The sequence below is a fragment of the Schizosaccharomyces cryophilus genome (genome assembly GCF_000004155.1).
Source record: "Schizosaccharomyces cryophilus OY26 unplaced genomic scaffold supercont4.1, whole genome shotgun sequence".
NCBI classification, from domain to species: domain Eukaryota; kingdom Fungi; phylum Ascomycota; class Schizosaccharomycetes; order Schizosaccharomycetales; family Schizosaccharomycetaceae; genus Schizosaccharomyces; species Schizosaccharomyces cryophilus.
Window position 1 is genome coordinate 1,965,182 of NW_013185624.1, and position 12,893 is coordinate 1,978,074.

At 36.8% G+C, this 12,893-nt stretch overlaps 5 protein-coding genes across 5 annotated transcripts; 2 read left to right on the forward strand and 3 right to left on the reverse strand.

Annotated features, from left to right (window-relative positions):
- Nucleotides 1-867: 867 nt before the first annotated feature.
- Nucleotides 868-2,267, reverse strand: SPOG_02842 (fibrillarin). The gene is made up of 2 exons (XM_013165503.1): nucleotides 2,035-2,267; nucleotides 868-1,870 (listed from the first exon to the last, which is right to left on the reverse strand). Exons 1-2 carry the CDS (start codon nucleotides 2,243-2,245, stop codon nucleotides 1,170-1,172), a joined length of 912 nt encoding a protein of 303 aa, XP_013020957.1. The 5' UTR covers nucleotides 2,246-2,267; the 3' UTR covers nucleotides 868-1,169.
- Nucleotides 2,268-2,455: 188 nt separating this feature from the next.
- On the reverse strand, nucleotides 2,456-4,404 carry SPOG_02841 (nucleosome assembly protein Nap2). The gene has a single exon (XM_013165502.1). The coding sequence runs from the start codon at nucleotides 4,360-4,362 to the stop codon at nucleotides 3,217-3,219; it is 1,146 nt and encodes a 381-aa protein (XP_013020956.1). The 5' UTR covers nucleotides 4,363-4,404; the 3' UTR covers nucleotides 2,456-3,216.
- Nucleotides 4,405-4,858: 454 nt separating this feature from the next.
- On the forward strand, nucleotides 4,859-6,457 carry SPOG_02840 (Rad23 Rhp23). The gene is made up of 5 exons (XM_013165501.1): nucleotides 4,859-5,001; nucleotides 5,041-5,113; nucleotides 5,173-6,002; nucleotides 6,047-6,115; nucleotides 6,158-6,457. The coding sequence occupies exons 1-5, from the start codon at nucleotides 4,933-4,935 to the stop codon at nucleotides 6,209-6,211; spliced, it is 1,095 nt and encodes a 364-aa protein (XP_013020955.1). The 5' UTR covers nucleotides 4,859-4,932; the 3' UTR covers nucleotides 6,212-6,457.
- A 63-nt stretch (nucleotides 6,458-6,520) lies between these two features.
- On the forward strand, nucleotides 6,521-8,180 carry SPOG_02839 (telomerase regulator Est1). The gene is made up of 2 exons (XM_013165500.1): nucleotides 6,521-6,858; nucleotides 6,901-8,180. The coding sequence occupies exons 1-2, from the start codon at nucleotides 6,607-6,609 to the stop codon at nucleotides 8,128-8,130; spliced, it is 1,482 nt and encodes a 493-aa protein (XP_013020954.1). The 5' UTR covers nucleotides 6,521-6,606; the 3' UTR covers nucleotides 8,131-8,180.
- On the reverse strand, nucleotides 7,708-12,849 carry SPOG_02838 (myosin-51). Its single transcript, XM_013165499.1, has 4 exons — nucleotides 12,693-12,849; nucleotides 8,722-12,642; nucleotides 8,027-8,683; nucleotides 7,708-7,971 (listed from the first exon to the last, which is right to left on the reverse strand). The coding sequence occupies exons 1-3, from the start codon at nucleotides 12,719-12,721 to the stop codon at nucleotides 8,233-8,235; spliced, it is 4,401 nt and encodes a 1,466-aa protein (XP_013020953.1). The 5' UTR covers nucleotides 12,722-12,849; the 3' UTR covers nucleotides 7,708-7,971; nucleotides 8,027-8,232.
- Between the last annotated feature and the right edge of the window lie 44 nt (nucleotides 12,850-12,893).

Sequence of the window (12,893 nt, forward strand, 5' to 3'; positions counted from 1 at the left end):
TTTAACGTTAACGTAACGTAACGTAACGTAACGTAACGTAACGTAACGTAAGTAGTAGTAGTAGTATATATATATATATATATAAAAAAAAAAAAAAAAAAAAAAAAAAAAAAAAAAAAGAAAAAAAGAAAAAGAAAAAAAAAAACAACACACACACACACACAGACAGTATCATCTCATTTGTATAATCATACCCTACAAGTTGAAACCATTTGACTCTAATAGAAACGTTTAGGATTCATTTAATTTTGCTACAAAAATATATTTTGACATGCCATAGTTTTTCTTTATTGTATACTATACCATGCTATTATATTCAAGCCTTTTTTTCTATAAGTTAAATTTATTCATAGTGGAAACAATTTACTATTTACAAATAAAAAAGGGTGATTGTTGTATTCAGAAATTGAAAAGCAAACAAAATCAAAAGAAGCAGCATGAGCTTGTAATCGTATTATTTAACATTTCATTAAAGTTACTTTATTTTTGATCAAACTGTTAAAATGCTAAAAACAAAAACACGTTTTGTTTGTTTATTTAGTTAATTGTCATTGAGTATTTGGTTTCATTTGAGGCGAGATTGATTATTAGCAAATAGAACGTTATCAACTTCCATATTTATACATTTATATTCAAATGAAGTTGAGTGTGCTGTAATTCTTGAATTTTTATGTTTGAGCTTATCATCTACTAACGACTTCATTTAATTGACAGTTTAGCAACTAACTGTTTAATTTTGTTCATACTTTTATTTACTTTTCCGTTCGACATGAATCTATCTGTAAAGCAAAGCTACTCAGTTTATGACCCCAAAGCGTTCATAGCGTCTTATTTAATTTAAAATCATATACAGCCATGAACACTTTACTTCTGATTATACGAAAATGACTACTGACGACCTCATTAACACTCTAACGAGCAAACGTGTTAACATATATTGTAAAATATTCAACTTTATACTTAGCCTCAATCTTACAAATGTGATTTTGTCTGCTTTAATAATTGCCAAAATTAAATGATCAGATTTTTTTATAAGAGCAACAACAATAACCAACAATTATACCCAAAATTGTTTATTGAACCATCGACCAAAAGCGCCGCAAAACTCTTTGTCTAGCAAAAAGTTAAAAGCTTTAAAAAGTATGTATATAAATAACATCATTTTTGGTTTATTGGTGTCTCAAGTATTTACCGACAATGATACAGTGATCACGTTCATAGGGCTCCAAAGTAAGTTGCTCTTGAGGTTTAATCTTTTCTTCCTGCATTTTCTTAACTTCGCGTGCAAAAACAACGGAAGCATCAGCAGTAGAATCGATACAAGATGCCTTAACGGAAATGACAACACCACCTTCGTTCTTAAGGAAGGCAGCAGCATTAAGAGCAACAATACGAGCTTGGTCAGGTTGAGCAACATCAGCAAAAATAGCGTCAACCATACCAATCAACATACGGTACTTTTGAACGTGACGAGCATCTTCAACGATAGGAATAACATTAGTGCGCTTCTTAGCCATGTTCAATAAGTCACGACCAGAACGATGAGAAAACTCAACAGCGTATACAAGACCCTCAGGACCGACAACATCAGCCACGTGAGAAACAGATGTACCGTTAGCAGCACCTAAGTACAAAACCTTGGCACCTGGCTTAATGTAGATGTTGTCTAAACCACCGAGAATACCGGCGGCAAGCTTGGAACGGAAAGGGTTCCAGACACGATATTCAACCTTAGTGCCATCAGGAGAGTCTACACTGATACGCTTTTCATTGTACACGGATTCTCCAGGAACCAAATTGCGGGTGACAAGAAGATCTTCTTTACCGCGGGCAATAAAGACACCTCCATGACGATGAGGCTCAACGATAACTATTGTAATTAGCAACTTAGTTCAAAACTGAAATTGAGGATTTTTGTTTTGTAGCCGGATCTGAAAAAATTTTCCATCTCATTTAAACTGTCGCTCAATTTCACACGAGCGTAAGTAACAGGCTACAACAGCATCCTTCCATGAAAAAATAAAGCAGACATACCTTTAGATCCTCCTCTAGCGCCGCCGCGAGCACCGCCGCGACCTCCACGAGGAGCACCACGACCGCCGCCACGAGCACCGCCGCGACCACCGCGAGGAGCACCACGGCCACCGCCAAAACCTCCACGGCCACCGCCGAAACCTCCACGGCCTCCTCCTCTACTGCCTCCACGGCCACCGCGTCCGCCTCTTGCGCCTGGTGTATAAGCCATATTTATTGTTGTGGTTGGTTAAAGGTCGGTAAAATTTTGAGCTTCCAGCACCACATAGAAGGTTGCTATGGTTACTGTTCCCTAATGATATTTACATACACTGCCATTCATCTCGTTAAACCAAAAAGTGAAGCTCACTACATAACTTAAACTTAAGCCTTTACTCGGTTTCTATATGCTGGAAAAGGTTTTAGTAGTGATATATGAGTGTTGGGGAAGCTTATTCTTCTGCTATGTAAGTATAATTATAGAAGTACATATAAATATCAAATATACAAAGTCCATTTTGTGAAGGTTGTGATTAGCGGCAAGTACTAGTTGCATGTCTAAATCTTTACAAACGAATCATGAAAACCTCCTACCAAACATTCAATTCATTTTGTAACTCATATTATTAGCAGAACCAAGTAAATATTTATTAGATGACATTTCCAGTTGGATATTTTGAATACGTTCCTACGAAATTAAATTGAGTAGAATCAGCAATAGAGATATTACCAATTATAGATTGTAAAGAGTAACAGTTTTCACACAATTTCCTTTCAAAAATGAATAGCCGGATTGTCAAATCTCTCCTTGGATCCATAGAAAACTTGCATTGATCATGACTTATTGGATGTACCTATCGCGAAATACGTCAAATTGTTGTTAGATAGGACTAAATAGATCCGTATTTAACGAACTTGCTAGTATTGCAAGAAAAGTAAGATATTATGAGAATGGGTTTCACGTGTTCAACCCAATGAATATACCACACCCAAATGACCTAGACCAAAGGTTCAAAAGTTTATAATTAAAGTCGTACTTGTTTGGACGGGATTATAAACGACAGATCTTGCAAAGCTTTGGTCTTCGTATGGAACAAAAAGTAACCACAAGGCAACAGTAACTTCGTAAACTGAAAATTCCAAGAATTAGCTTCGTTTTAGACAAATGACAGATATTTCAAAAATTTATAAAATAAGATGCATTTAATCGCTGAGTTCACTGCTTAAAACCGCATCTTCGTCAGAGGACTCGTCCAAAGCTTGACCATTCTCGTCACTAAATTCATCTTCATCTTCATCTTCATCGTCCTCAAACTCATCGTTCTCAACATTGCCTAAATAGCATTCAACTGCAAGGGGGATTATTTGGTCTTTAAAGATTTCTCCTAGCTGATAATCCAATTCCAACAATTCAGTCTTGTCCTCTAATCCATCCTCGGAATCAGATTCATCCATTTCGTTAACTTGGGGAGGAGCAAAGAAATTGAAGAAGCTATCAGCCGGGACCGTACTACGAACTAAACGCGTTTGGTTGGTTCGTTTATTACGCTGCTTCTTTGTTTCGATATTAACGGTTAAATTGTTTTCGAGTCCCTTCCATTCAATTTCGCTTCCCTCTGCCCGATCGTATAAAAACTCACCAGTTGGACTCAATTCTTGCTTATAGTAGTAAGTCTTAGTCAAAACCTCATTAGAAAAATAGTCGTTAGGAGAAAACTCAAATTCTAATCGGTAGCCTTTTTCATTTTCAGATAGATTTGCGAATCGAATGTCCACAAGGGCTTCTAAAGCAGCTATATCGCGGCTACTAATCATTTCAGCCACCAGATAAACGTTTTGCAAACATGTGAGCCAAAAATTGGATATACCTTTAACATCGGGGGAATTGTTTTTATACACCTCAAACTCATGATCGAATTCTTCAGGCTTTGGTTCTGAGATACCTTGCACAATCTCCGCTCGTCTCTTGAACAGGGGATCATACATTTTTTCATACTTTCTTTCCAATTCCAGCATCTTTTCACGATATTCAACTTGAATGCCCTCACTGTCGTTCTGTAATCCCTTTAATGCGAAAATTCTAGCATGAACGTCTGCTGGTAGACTTTCAACGTATCCAGACGACTTGCCTACCAGGGTGCTTAAACGTCCTTGAATCATGGAAAGCATCGCAGGGTTGTGGATTAGACCCTGAACCTGATTTTGGACAGATCCTTCTTGTTTCTTCGCGTTCAAATCTTGTCTGGCCTGTTCCAGAGTGCTTCTGCTTAAATTGAAGCCAGTCGAAGGTGTGTTCTGAGGTGTCTGAAGAGGCATTGCATCTTTAATCTCCGAACTTGAATCAGACATTTCAAACTTTTCTTATTTATTTTCCAAGGTAGTTGGTGCTGGTTTGCCCATAAAAACTTTTGCCTTTAATTATCCCATTGGCTATATGATTGTTAAAACCTCGGTATAATAATTATTATACAGTATCCTTTTTATGGTTGTTTTTCTGGAAGTGGTTCAAAATCGAATATATATTTTCAATGGTTTTTTATTTTCATGGTGATAAATGATTCTTTCATTGTCAGCTTACCAAGCGACGAAGTTTTTATGTTCTGTGAAAGGGCTAGTTAACCGTTGTAAGCGAAGACTGTTGGAAATCTTCTAATAACAATACGAGTCCCGTAATGCTTAGTCTTCACTATAGAAAACTCTAGAGTAGACTCAAGAAAGCGAAATTTCTTCTGTTTCTCTACATGTTGATTTGTTTCGTTTACATAATACTAAGTATTCTCGATACTAGCATATTATAAACGTCCATGTAAGGTAAAATAGTAATGTTACTCCCTACGGCGAATTGCTACCTAAGGGAAATGTATACGTGCTACAAGTTGCCTTTTACCATTACGACAATAAAGCTGTAGTGGACTGAAAATGAATTTGACATTTAAAAATTTGCAACAGCAAAAGTTTGTAATTTCTGATGTTTCCTCAGATACAAAGGTATGTACCATTTTGAAGGGTTGTCGTTTAACATGTTAGATTTCAGAGTTGAAAGAACGTATTCAAAAACAGCAGGATTATGAAGTTGAAAGGCAAAAACTAATTTATTCTGGTAAGTGCCTATAACAGAATTAGCTTTCTTCATTTAATGGGTTCTAACTAATGGAAAAGGTCGCATCTTGGCCGATGAAAAAACCGTTGGTGATTATAATATCAAGGAGCAAGATTTCGTTGTCTGCATGGTTGCTCGCCCCAAGCCTTCATCATCCACCTCACAAAAGTCAACACCTACTGCTTCTACCACCAGTACTCCTGCACCTCCAGCTACTACCAGTACTCCTCAACAAGCTCCTGAAAGCGCAGCACCTTCAGCTCAGCCCTCTGTTCCTTCTTCTACCCCTGCCGTAGATACTTCTGCTACACCTTTGGATTCCAATCTCTTGGCTGTCGGTGCACAAAGGAATGTCGCTGTCGAAAACATGGTTGAAATGGGTTATGAACGTAGTCAAGTTGAACTTGCTATGCGTGCTGCATTCAACAACCCTGACCGTGCTGTTGAATACTTGTTGACTGGTATTCCTGAAAATGTTATAAGCAGCCAAGCCCAAGAACAGGCGGCTGCAGCTGCTGAACAGCAACAACAACCTGCGACAGATGCTCCCACTACTGCTCCTGCGCCTGGAAATCTCTTTGAACAAGCTGCCGCCGCATCTAATGAGGATGAACAGGCTCCCGCCAATACAGCTGGTGATCCATTAGGTTTCCTCCGTAATATACCTCAATTTCAGCAGCTTCGTCAAATTGTCCAACAAAATCCCCAAATGCTCGAGACTATTTTACAACAGATTGGTCAAGGTGACCCAGCTCTTGCTCAGGCTATCACTCAAAACCCCGAAGCTTTTCTCCAATTGCTAGCTGAAGGCGGTGATGGAGAATCCCCTTTCCCTTCTGGTGGCATTCAAATTGAAGTTACTCCCGAAGAATCCCAGGCTATTGATAGAGTATGTCGGTTTTGTTTACCTGAAACTGTCGCTAACCTGTTTAGTTATCTCAACTCGGTTTCGATAGAAATATTGTGATCCAAGCTTATCTCGCTTGCGATAAAAACGAAGAGGTAAGTTTTCGATATTTTGAAGCATGAATTTAACTTTTCTAGTTGGCTGCCAATTACCTCTTTGAGCATGGTCATGAGTCCGATGGTGATGCGTAAAAATACCTTTGTTTGAAATATTTAATGCGTTACAAAGTCCTTGGCTATTGACGGGTTGGTGCAATAAAATATAAAGATCATTATTTTGTGTAATGCGTTTAAGTAGCACCGAAGAAGACAATTTGAAAATTATTTATAAAAGTATATGCCTATTCGATGACTATTGAAATTGTAAACTACACATGAGATACTTAGCATTATAATGAAATCTTATTTTGGTAGTCTCTGTAGAGTTAAAACAGACTATTAGATTTTTTGTTTCTTGCATGAATTTCCACATTACTGTTATGAAGGTTGACAACCATCAGTTACACATTGAGTTTTTGCATCACACAAAACACATATACACATATATGTTTTAGGATGACGCATTGTCAAATTAGGTAAATCCATGTATGAATGAACTTAACGATCATATGCATTTAACTGGACATCAAAAGGCGCTTGTTCATGCTTTGGATAATGTTCTGCGAACATACCCTTCGGAGATTCGATATAATGAAATTTGTACTATCACAAGAAAACTTGAGAATGATTTATTGAAAACTTTTAAAGAAACTCCTGGAATGGTTTATCGTTTAGATGCTATTGCTTGGACTCATTGTCATTATAAAGTAACGCAGCATTTCAAGAAGGTTTTGAAATTGGTATGATAAAACGGCAGTAATCATTTACTAATTTATTCATAGATCAACAACAAGCATGTGGTTGAAAGAAAACTGTTAAAGAAGCAGTTGAAAAAATTTCTCAGCTCTTGTACTGTATTCTACGAAGTATGTATAACCGAAGTAACTATTCATTCTTCTATCTTCCAATATAAACCATTTCTTCAGGATTGGATATTAAAACATACAGGCATTGCATTATCCTGCAGCAGTCAAACTCACTTAAGTCCGGCTTCGTTTTCTAAAAGCTACACGGAGGCTCTAGAGTGCATATATCAATGCTTTATTTATTTGGGTGATGTTGCTAGATACTTTGCGATTCTTTTAAACAGACCTGCTACTTACGAGAGAGCTCTGAAGTACTATCACCTAGCTCATCAAACGTTCCCTGGAAATGGAATGCATTGTAACCAGATGGCGGTTATTTGGGCTGTTAAAGGACACACCATTATGTCCGTTTATTGGTTCTCGATTGCTCTTGCATCAGAGATACCTCCGAAAACAGCCTTATTAAATTTGATGGGCCAGTTGGAGTTATTCTATAAAAGAGCTTATGAAACCGGCTTTCATTTTTCTTCTGAAACATTAAATTTACTCGTTGTCTTTAGTGATCTTCTTCTAAGACAGTCTAAAAAGTTAGAGTCATTCCGTTCCAGTCGTCCAATGTTGAAAAGCTTAATCTCTCATTTTTTTAATTCTGACATTTCCTGTTCCGAAAGCTTGAACGGGCTCGAGCTATATTCTCTTTCTTCATTTATTTGCAACCTGCGAAGTCGTTCAATTTTTCGGTCTAATGAGTCTCTACATAAAGTTTTTATTCACTACATTACTTGGCTGATCAATCAAACTACCTCTTGCAATGGAAGAATTGCTGAAAATAAAACTCCATTATCAAGGGCTAATATTTTCCTACCTAGTTTGAAAATCCTACTTATTCACATCTTAGAGCACTTGCCTTCTTGTAATTTTATTGACCAACGACAGCTTAAAAAACTATCGTTGTCTCTTCTTGCAATACAACCTCTTTTTCCCGCATTTAATGAACCTTTGGAAAAGACGAAACTAACTTTGTTTGAAGATTACAATGAGATGGGACTGCATCCATCATTAGCAACCGTGACCAAAACAAACTATGGAGACATTAACTTACCTCTATTTTCAAGCGATAAAATACAAAGTCAAGCTCATCCACTCTTGGAAGCAAAAGCTCGCTTACAGCAAATATTAATAATGATAGAGCTTCTTCTCTCTTAATGTCTTTGGTTGAAATCAATAATATCATCAGTGAATATTTCATTAGTGCATTTATTATCGACGTAACGAACGTAATTTAGTTAGACTTTGTCTAGAAAACCGTTAGAATAAGTTCTGTTGTATTTCTTTTGTCATTGCGGCGAGGTGAAGTTCATCATATATTGGATTTTCTTCTAATAACACTAAGAAATTAGAGGAAACTGGTATGAAACCAACAGAATTTACTTTTCTTCTCATTTCACCAGGTTTAACGACATGTGCAGTTTGCTCAACAGCTTTCAGAAAAGCTTTTGGTAATTGTTCTTCTCCTATACAAGGACGATAATGATCCAGTAAGCGTATTATTTCGTAAGGAGAAAGTAAATTGCAAACTGACAGAATAATTTTAAAATCCTGTTCGTCTTTTTTACGCAAAGAAAAAAGCAGAGAAGACTGCATTAAAGGAAGGAGTGAAGTATTACTATAACTCAGACCTTTTTGATGACACCAATTAATAAGGAGTGAAGTATTGTATGATATTTGAGAACCATCTTTCCACGTGTAACATGTACGTCTAAATGTTAGTAAAATAACCTTTGAGCATAAACTTACCCATTTATCAACTTTGAAAAGGCATTTTCCCCGACATACTGCAAGATTAAAGTTGTTATTTCTTTTAAAGGGGCTTCTTGTAAAGAGGACTTATTAATCAGATCGTATACATAGTCAAGTTTTTCAATCAGCAAATGCATATTTGATTTTGGTTGCTTCCTAGCCTCAGTGTTTATATCGATAAGATCTGAAAGAAGTCGTGAACATAATATTGCCTCAGATGAGCCTTCAATGAAATGATTAGCAGAATTCCGTAAAAATAGGAAAAGTGATCCTTCGGCTTCTAACGTAACTTTCAGAAGTTTCGAAAATGAAGCATTCCAGTAAGTTTCGTCTTTTCGAGTAAAAAGATCCTTTTCACACGAAGATTGCAAATATGTAACAAAAGAACGCACTTCATGAAGGTTTGAAAGCCAAAAGGCAGAATATTCTACCTTAAACTCAGTAGATACATTTGACTCGTCCAAACAGGGGTCAGATAGTTCAGCAAGGAAAGATATGCAACCATTCAACTTCATTATAAAGATATCAAGTTCTTCCTTCAGCGAGTAAATACAACCTGAATATATTAGAAAGTTAATAACTCCTCCAAAGACTAGTGAATCTCCCACCGATCGAGTTTGCATATATTTTTTATTATAACGATTTAAAGCAGTAGGGAAAGCGTCGGATACCAAAATCGATTGGATATCCTTTTTACAATGTAGCAGTTTTGACTTTAGTAGTGTTTCAAGTCCTTTCAAATTATACCTCTCTTCAACACTCGTCCAATCATAAGTAGGTAGAAACATCAGTGTAGAATGATACTTGAGATATTGGTCTCGAGTGTAAAATATATTCCTCGAGTGCAACCCTTTAGTATCATATTTAGACTTCAAGGATGCAGTTTTCTTGAGGGTATTATAGTAAGTATTAAGATTGTCACGAGCTAATTGAGATTTTATGAACACAGTTTCAGATTTTGATGCAGCAGCTGAAAGTTGGAGAGCTGCCTGCCGTAGCTTCACCTCCCCATGCAGCAATTCTGAGATCTGCGAGTGCTCATTTACATGCTTATAATAATCTGAATTGACGTCGTTCTTTAATTCAGGATCAGTGAATAGGCCTTTCCATCGTACAAGAGATTTAGTCATCTCAGACAGTTTGTTTCGTAAACCAACTACTTCCTTAGTAGCAGTCTCTAACATAGAAGATCCTTCTTTAACAGATTTTCTGAGGGATTTCCTTTTCTCCAGTAAAATGCTGGATCTGCCTGCTGTATCTTTCAATTGGCGTAAGTATCGGCGAGTTAACACTGATCGAACAACACACTGAAAGCCAATAACTGTCCTTTTATATTTTCGGAACGCAACTCCGGCATGATAACTTCTCCAGTTCATAATAATGACAGAAGCCGCATGTTTACGAAGTAATGTTTTATATTTTGTCCTAAGCAAATAGCCACGCCCGATGGTTTGGCAACCCGTGATTAACTTCTTAAAAGTATTGTATTTTTTCCTTTGTAGATAGGTTCGCCAAAGATTCTGAATAATCGTAGCAGCCATCTCTCTTTTTCTCTTTTGAAATCGTTCTCTTGCCAATTTCCCTCTAGATAGAGATTGCAGACCTACGATAGATTCTAATACTTTTTTATACTTTTTTCGAGCACTGAATCCTCTGAATAAAGACTGCAATAATGTTATTGACTTGTTGCATAGTTCTCGACGACGAGTTTCGTAAAGTCCTATTACACCCGACCGAAAAAAGACTTTTAGTTTACCGAATTGAAAATAATCGGCACTATTAGTGGTTGATAGCACAGTAGAAATAATTTGCAACGAAAGCTTTTTAGAGTCTTGATTCCAGTCACGAAAAGAAAGCAGTACTCGGAACCGTTTTGTAAATTCATCATAGGAAAACCTTTTTGGAAATCCTAATGAAGAAATTCGTATTGTCTCAAAAACACCGCATGCTCGTAATTGACTTAGAACTAAGGGTGCAGAAAACGACCAAGACGTTTTTTCCTCATTTGGCTTTATGCATCTAATATAATGCACATTCGTAGCTGAAATAGTATTCATCAAATGTGACAGTGATGTTCTGAACATTGATGTTAATGAGGGCTTTTTATTATTTATCCTCTTTTTTGTAGCTGTATTATGGGCATCTATGGATTGAGTACCATAATCCAAAAGATAAGCTACAAATTGGTTTTCAGATGACCTCAATAAACTTATAATCTCAACAGGCAGGGAATCTGAATTTTTGGCTAGAAAATCTTGAACCTGGTAAGTAACGTCTGAAGCGTAGTGCTTGATTGTAAAAGACCCATCATTGAAGCGAGATTTTTTAAAAAAAGGAGCATGCTTTTGAGGGGTTTGATTGTTCAACTTTTGTAAAAACGATCCATCTGTTCCAGACGGAAGTCTGCATTCTTCATCTAATAAAGATAAAACTCCAAGATTATCCTCTATTAAAGAAATGCAACCTTGATTATCAGCATAATCAATAAGTCTCCAATCAAGACCTTCTCTAATATACTCCTCCTGTTCAAGTTTGAAAACATGTTTGTTAAATTCCTGCTGAAGCTTTTCGTTTGCATAGTTGATACAAAACTGCTCTAAAGAATTCCGTTCAAAGTGTTCGAAGCCATATATGTCGACGACACCGATATGCTTTGATGCAGATCTTTTAACCTTAGAATGATCCAAAGAGGCATTGATCATGTGTACGACCCATGAAAATAATGTTGAATAAAGATATTTGGCTACCGAATCCCTAGTACTAAGCACATGTTCATAGGAAGCTGAGGTGACTATCGTTTCCGACCGAGTCTTCAATAACTTTTTAGACAACAGTTTAGCTAAGGCAGAAGGATTGATTCCTAAAAGCTGTGAAGCATAACATAAATACTTGTCATCACTTTTTATGGTAGCTTCGTTACGACTGGCAACTATGGTAACATTGCCAAGATGTAGTAATGCAGCGAGTAATTTATAAACTTCCTCTTGTTGATTTTCTAGAATACCAACGGTTGAAAGCGCACTCGCTGTTGTAGTAAACTCATTATTATCATTGACACCTTCAACATCGATGCAATTTCCCTGTGACAAATAATTAAACTCAGAAGGGGATCCCAAATACCACTTTTCCCTTTGTTCTAGCGTACACCCAGCAAGTAATTGATAAAATATATGGTAATTCCTTTCACCAACAGGAGGACATGTAACACGAGATCTTTCCAGAAGATATGTACTTACATTCGCACCCGTAATAGCCGCCTCTTCATTAAAGGATATCGTTACATATTTTCCAAATCTTGAAGAGTTATCATTACGAATGGTTTTAGCGTTTCCAAAGGCTTCCATGATTGGGTTCGTAGCAAGCACTTGATTTTCTACTGAGCGTTTTGAAGTGGCCTTGTCTAAAGCCTGCACAGAAGTTAAGTATCTCATAATATATCTCGCCGCTACGGTTTTTCCAGCACCAGATTCTCCGGAGACAATAATTGTTTGGTTTTCATCGTCATTAGTCAAAGCACTATAACATGAACTGGCAATTGAGTACAGATGAGGCTCTTTCGTACACTCGCGATTTTCGTGATAACGTTTAATAACGGATTCATTATAGAGCTCCGGATGTAGTTGGTACGGATTCACAGATATAAGGACTATGCCTGAAAACGTATAAAGAAGATGGTTTTCATATCGATACCTCAATGCTTGAAGGACCGACGGTTCATTCAAATAAGTTAAAGTTGTTAGGTCTATTGGAGCTTCATTTACACTTGGATTTCTCGGTTGTAAAGACTGGTAGTTTGTTGTGTCTAATGTTCCATTGTGCTTCTTGACAGTAGCGACACATTTCCCTCCTCTATTGTCTTTTATATCAACTACTTTGGCAGAATCCCAGCATCCTTCATTGTTTGATACCCAGCATTCCCTTTAAAAAACCTGTTAATATATAGTTTAAATATACAAACATCAACTTACGAGCCTACTGATAATTGTACATGACTCATAGCAGTAGCTTTCACTTTTATAAGTTGATTAATAACCCTCTTTAACCCTTTTTAATATTTATTTTTTTGATGATTTCGTAGGGTTTTTTGTTGGATAGAGTTGTGTTGATTGAGTGGTGTACACAAATTAAGCATGGGTGTGAGATCCTAGTAGAGTAGTATGGTAACATAG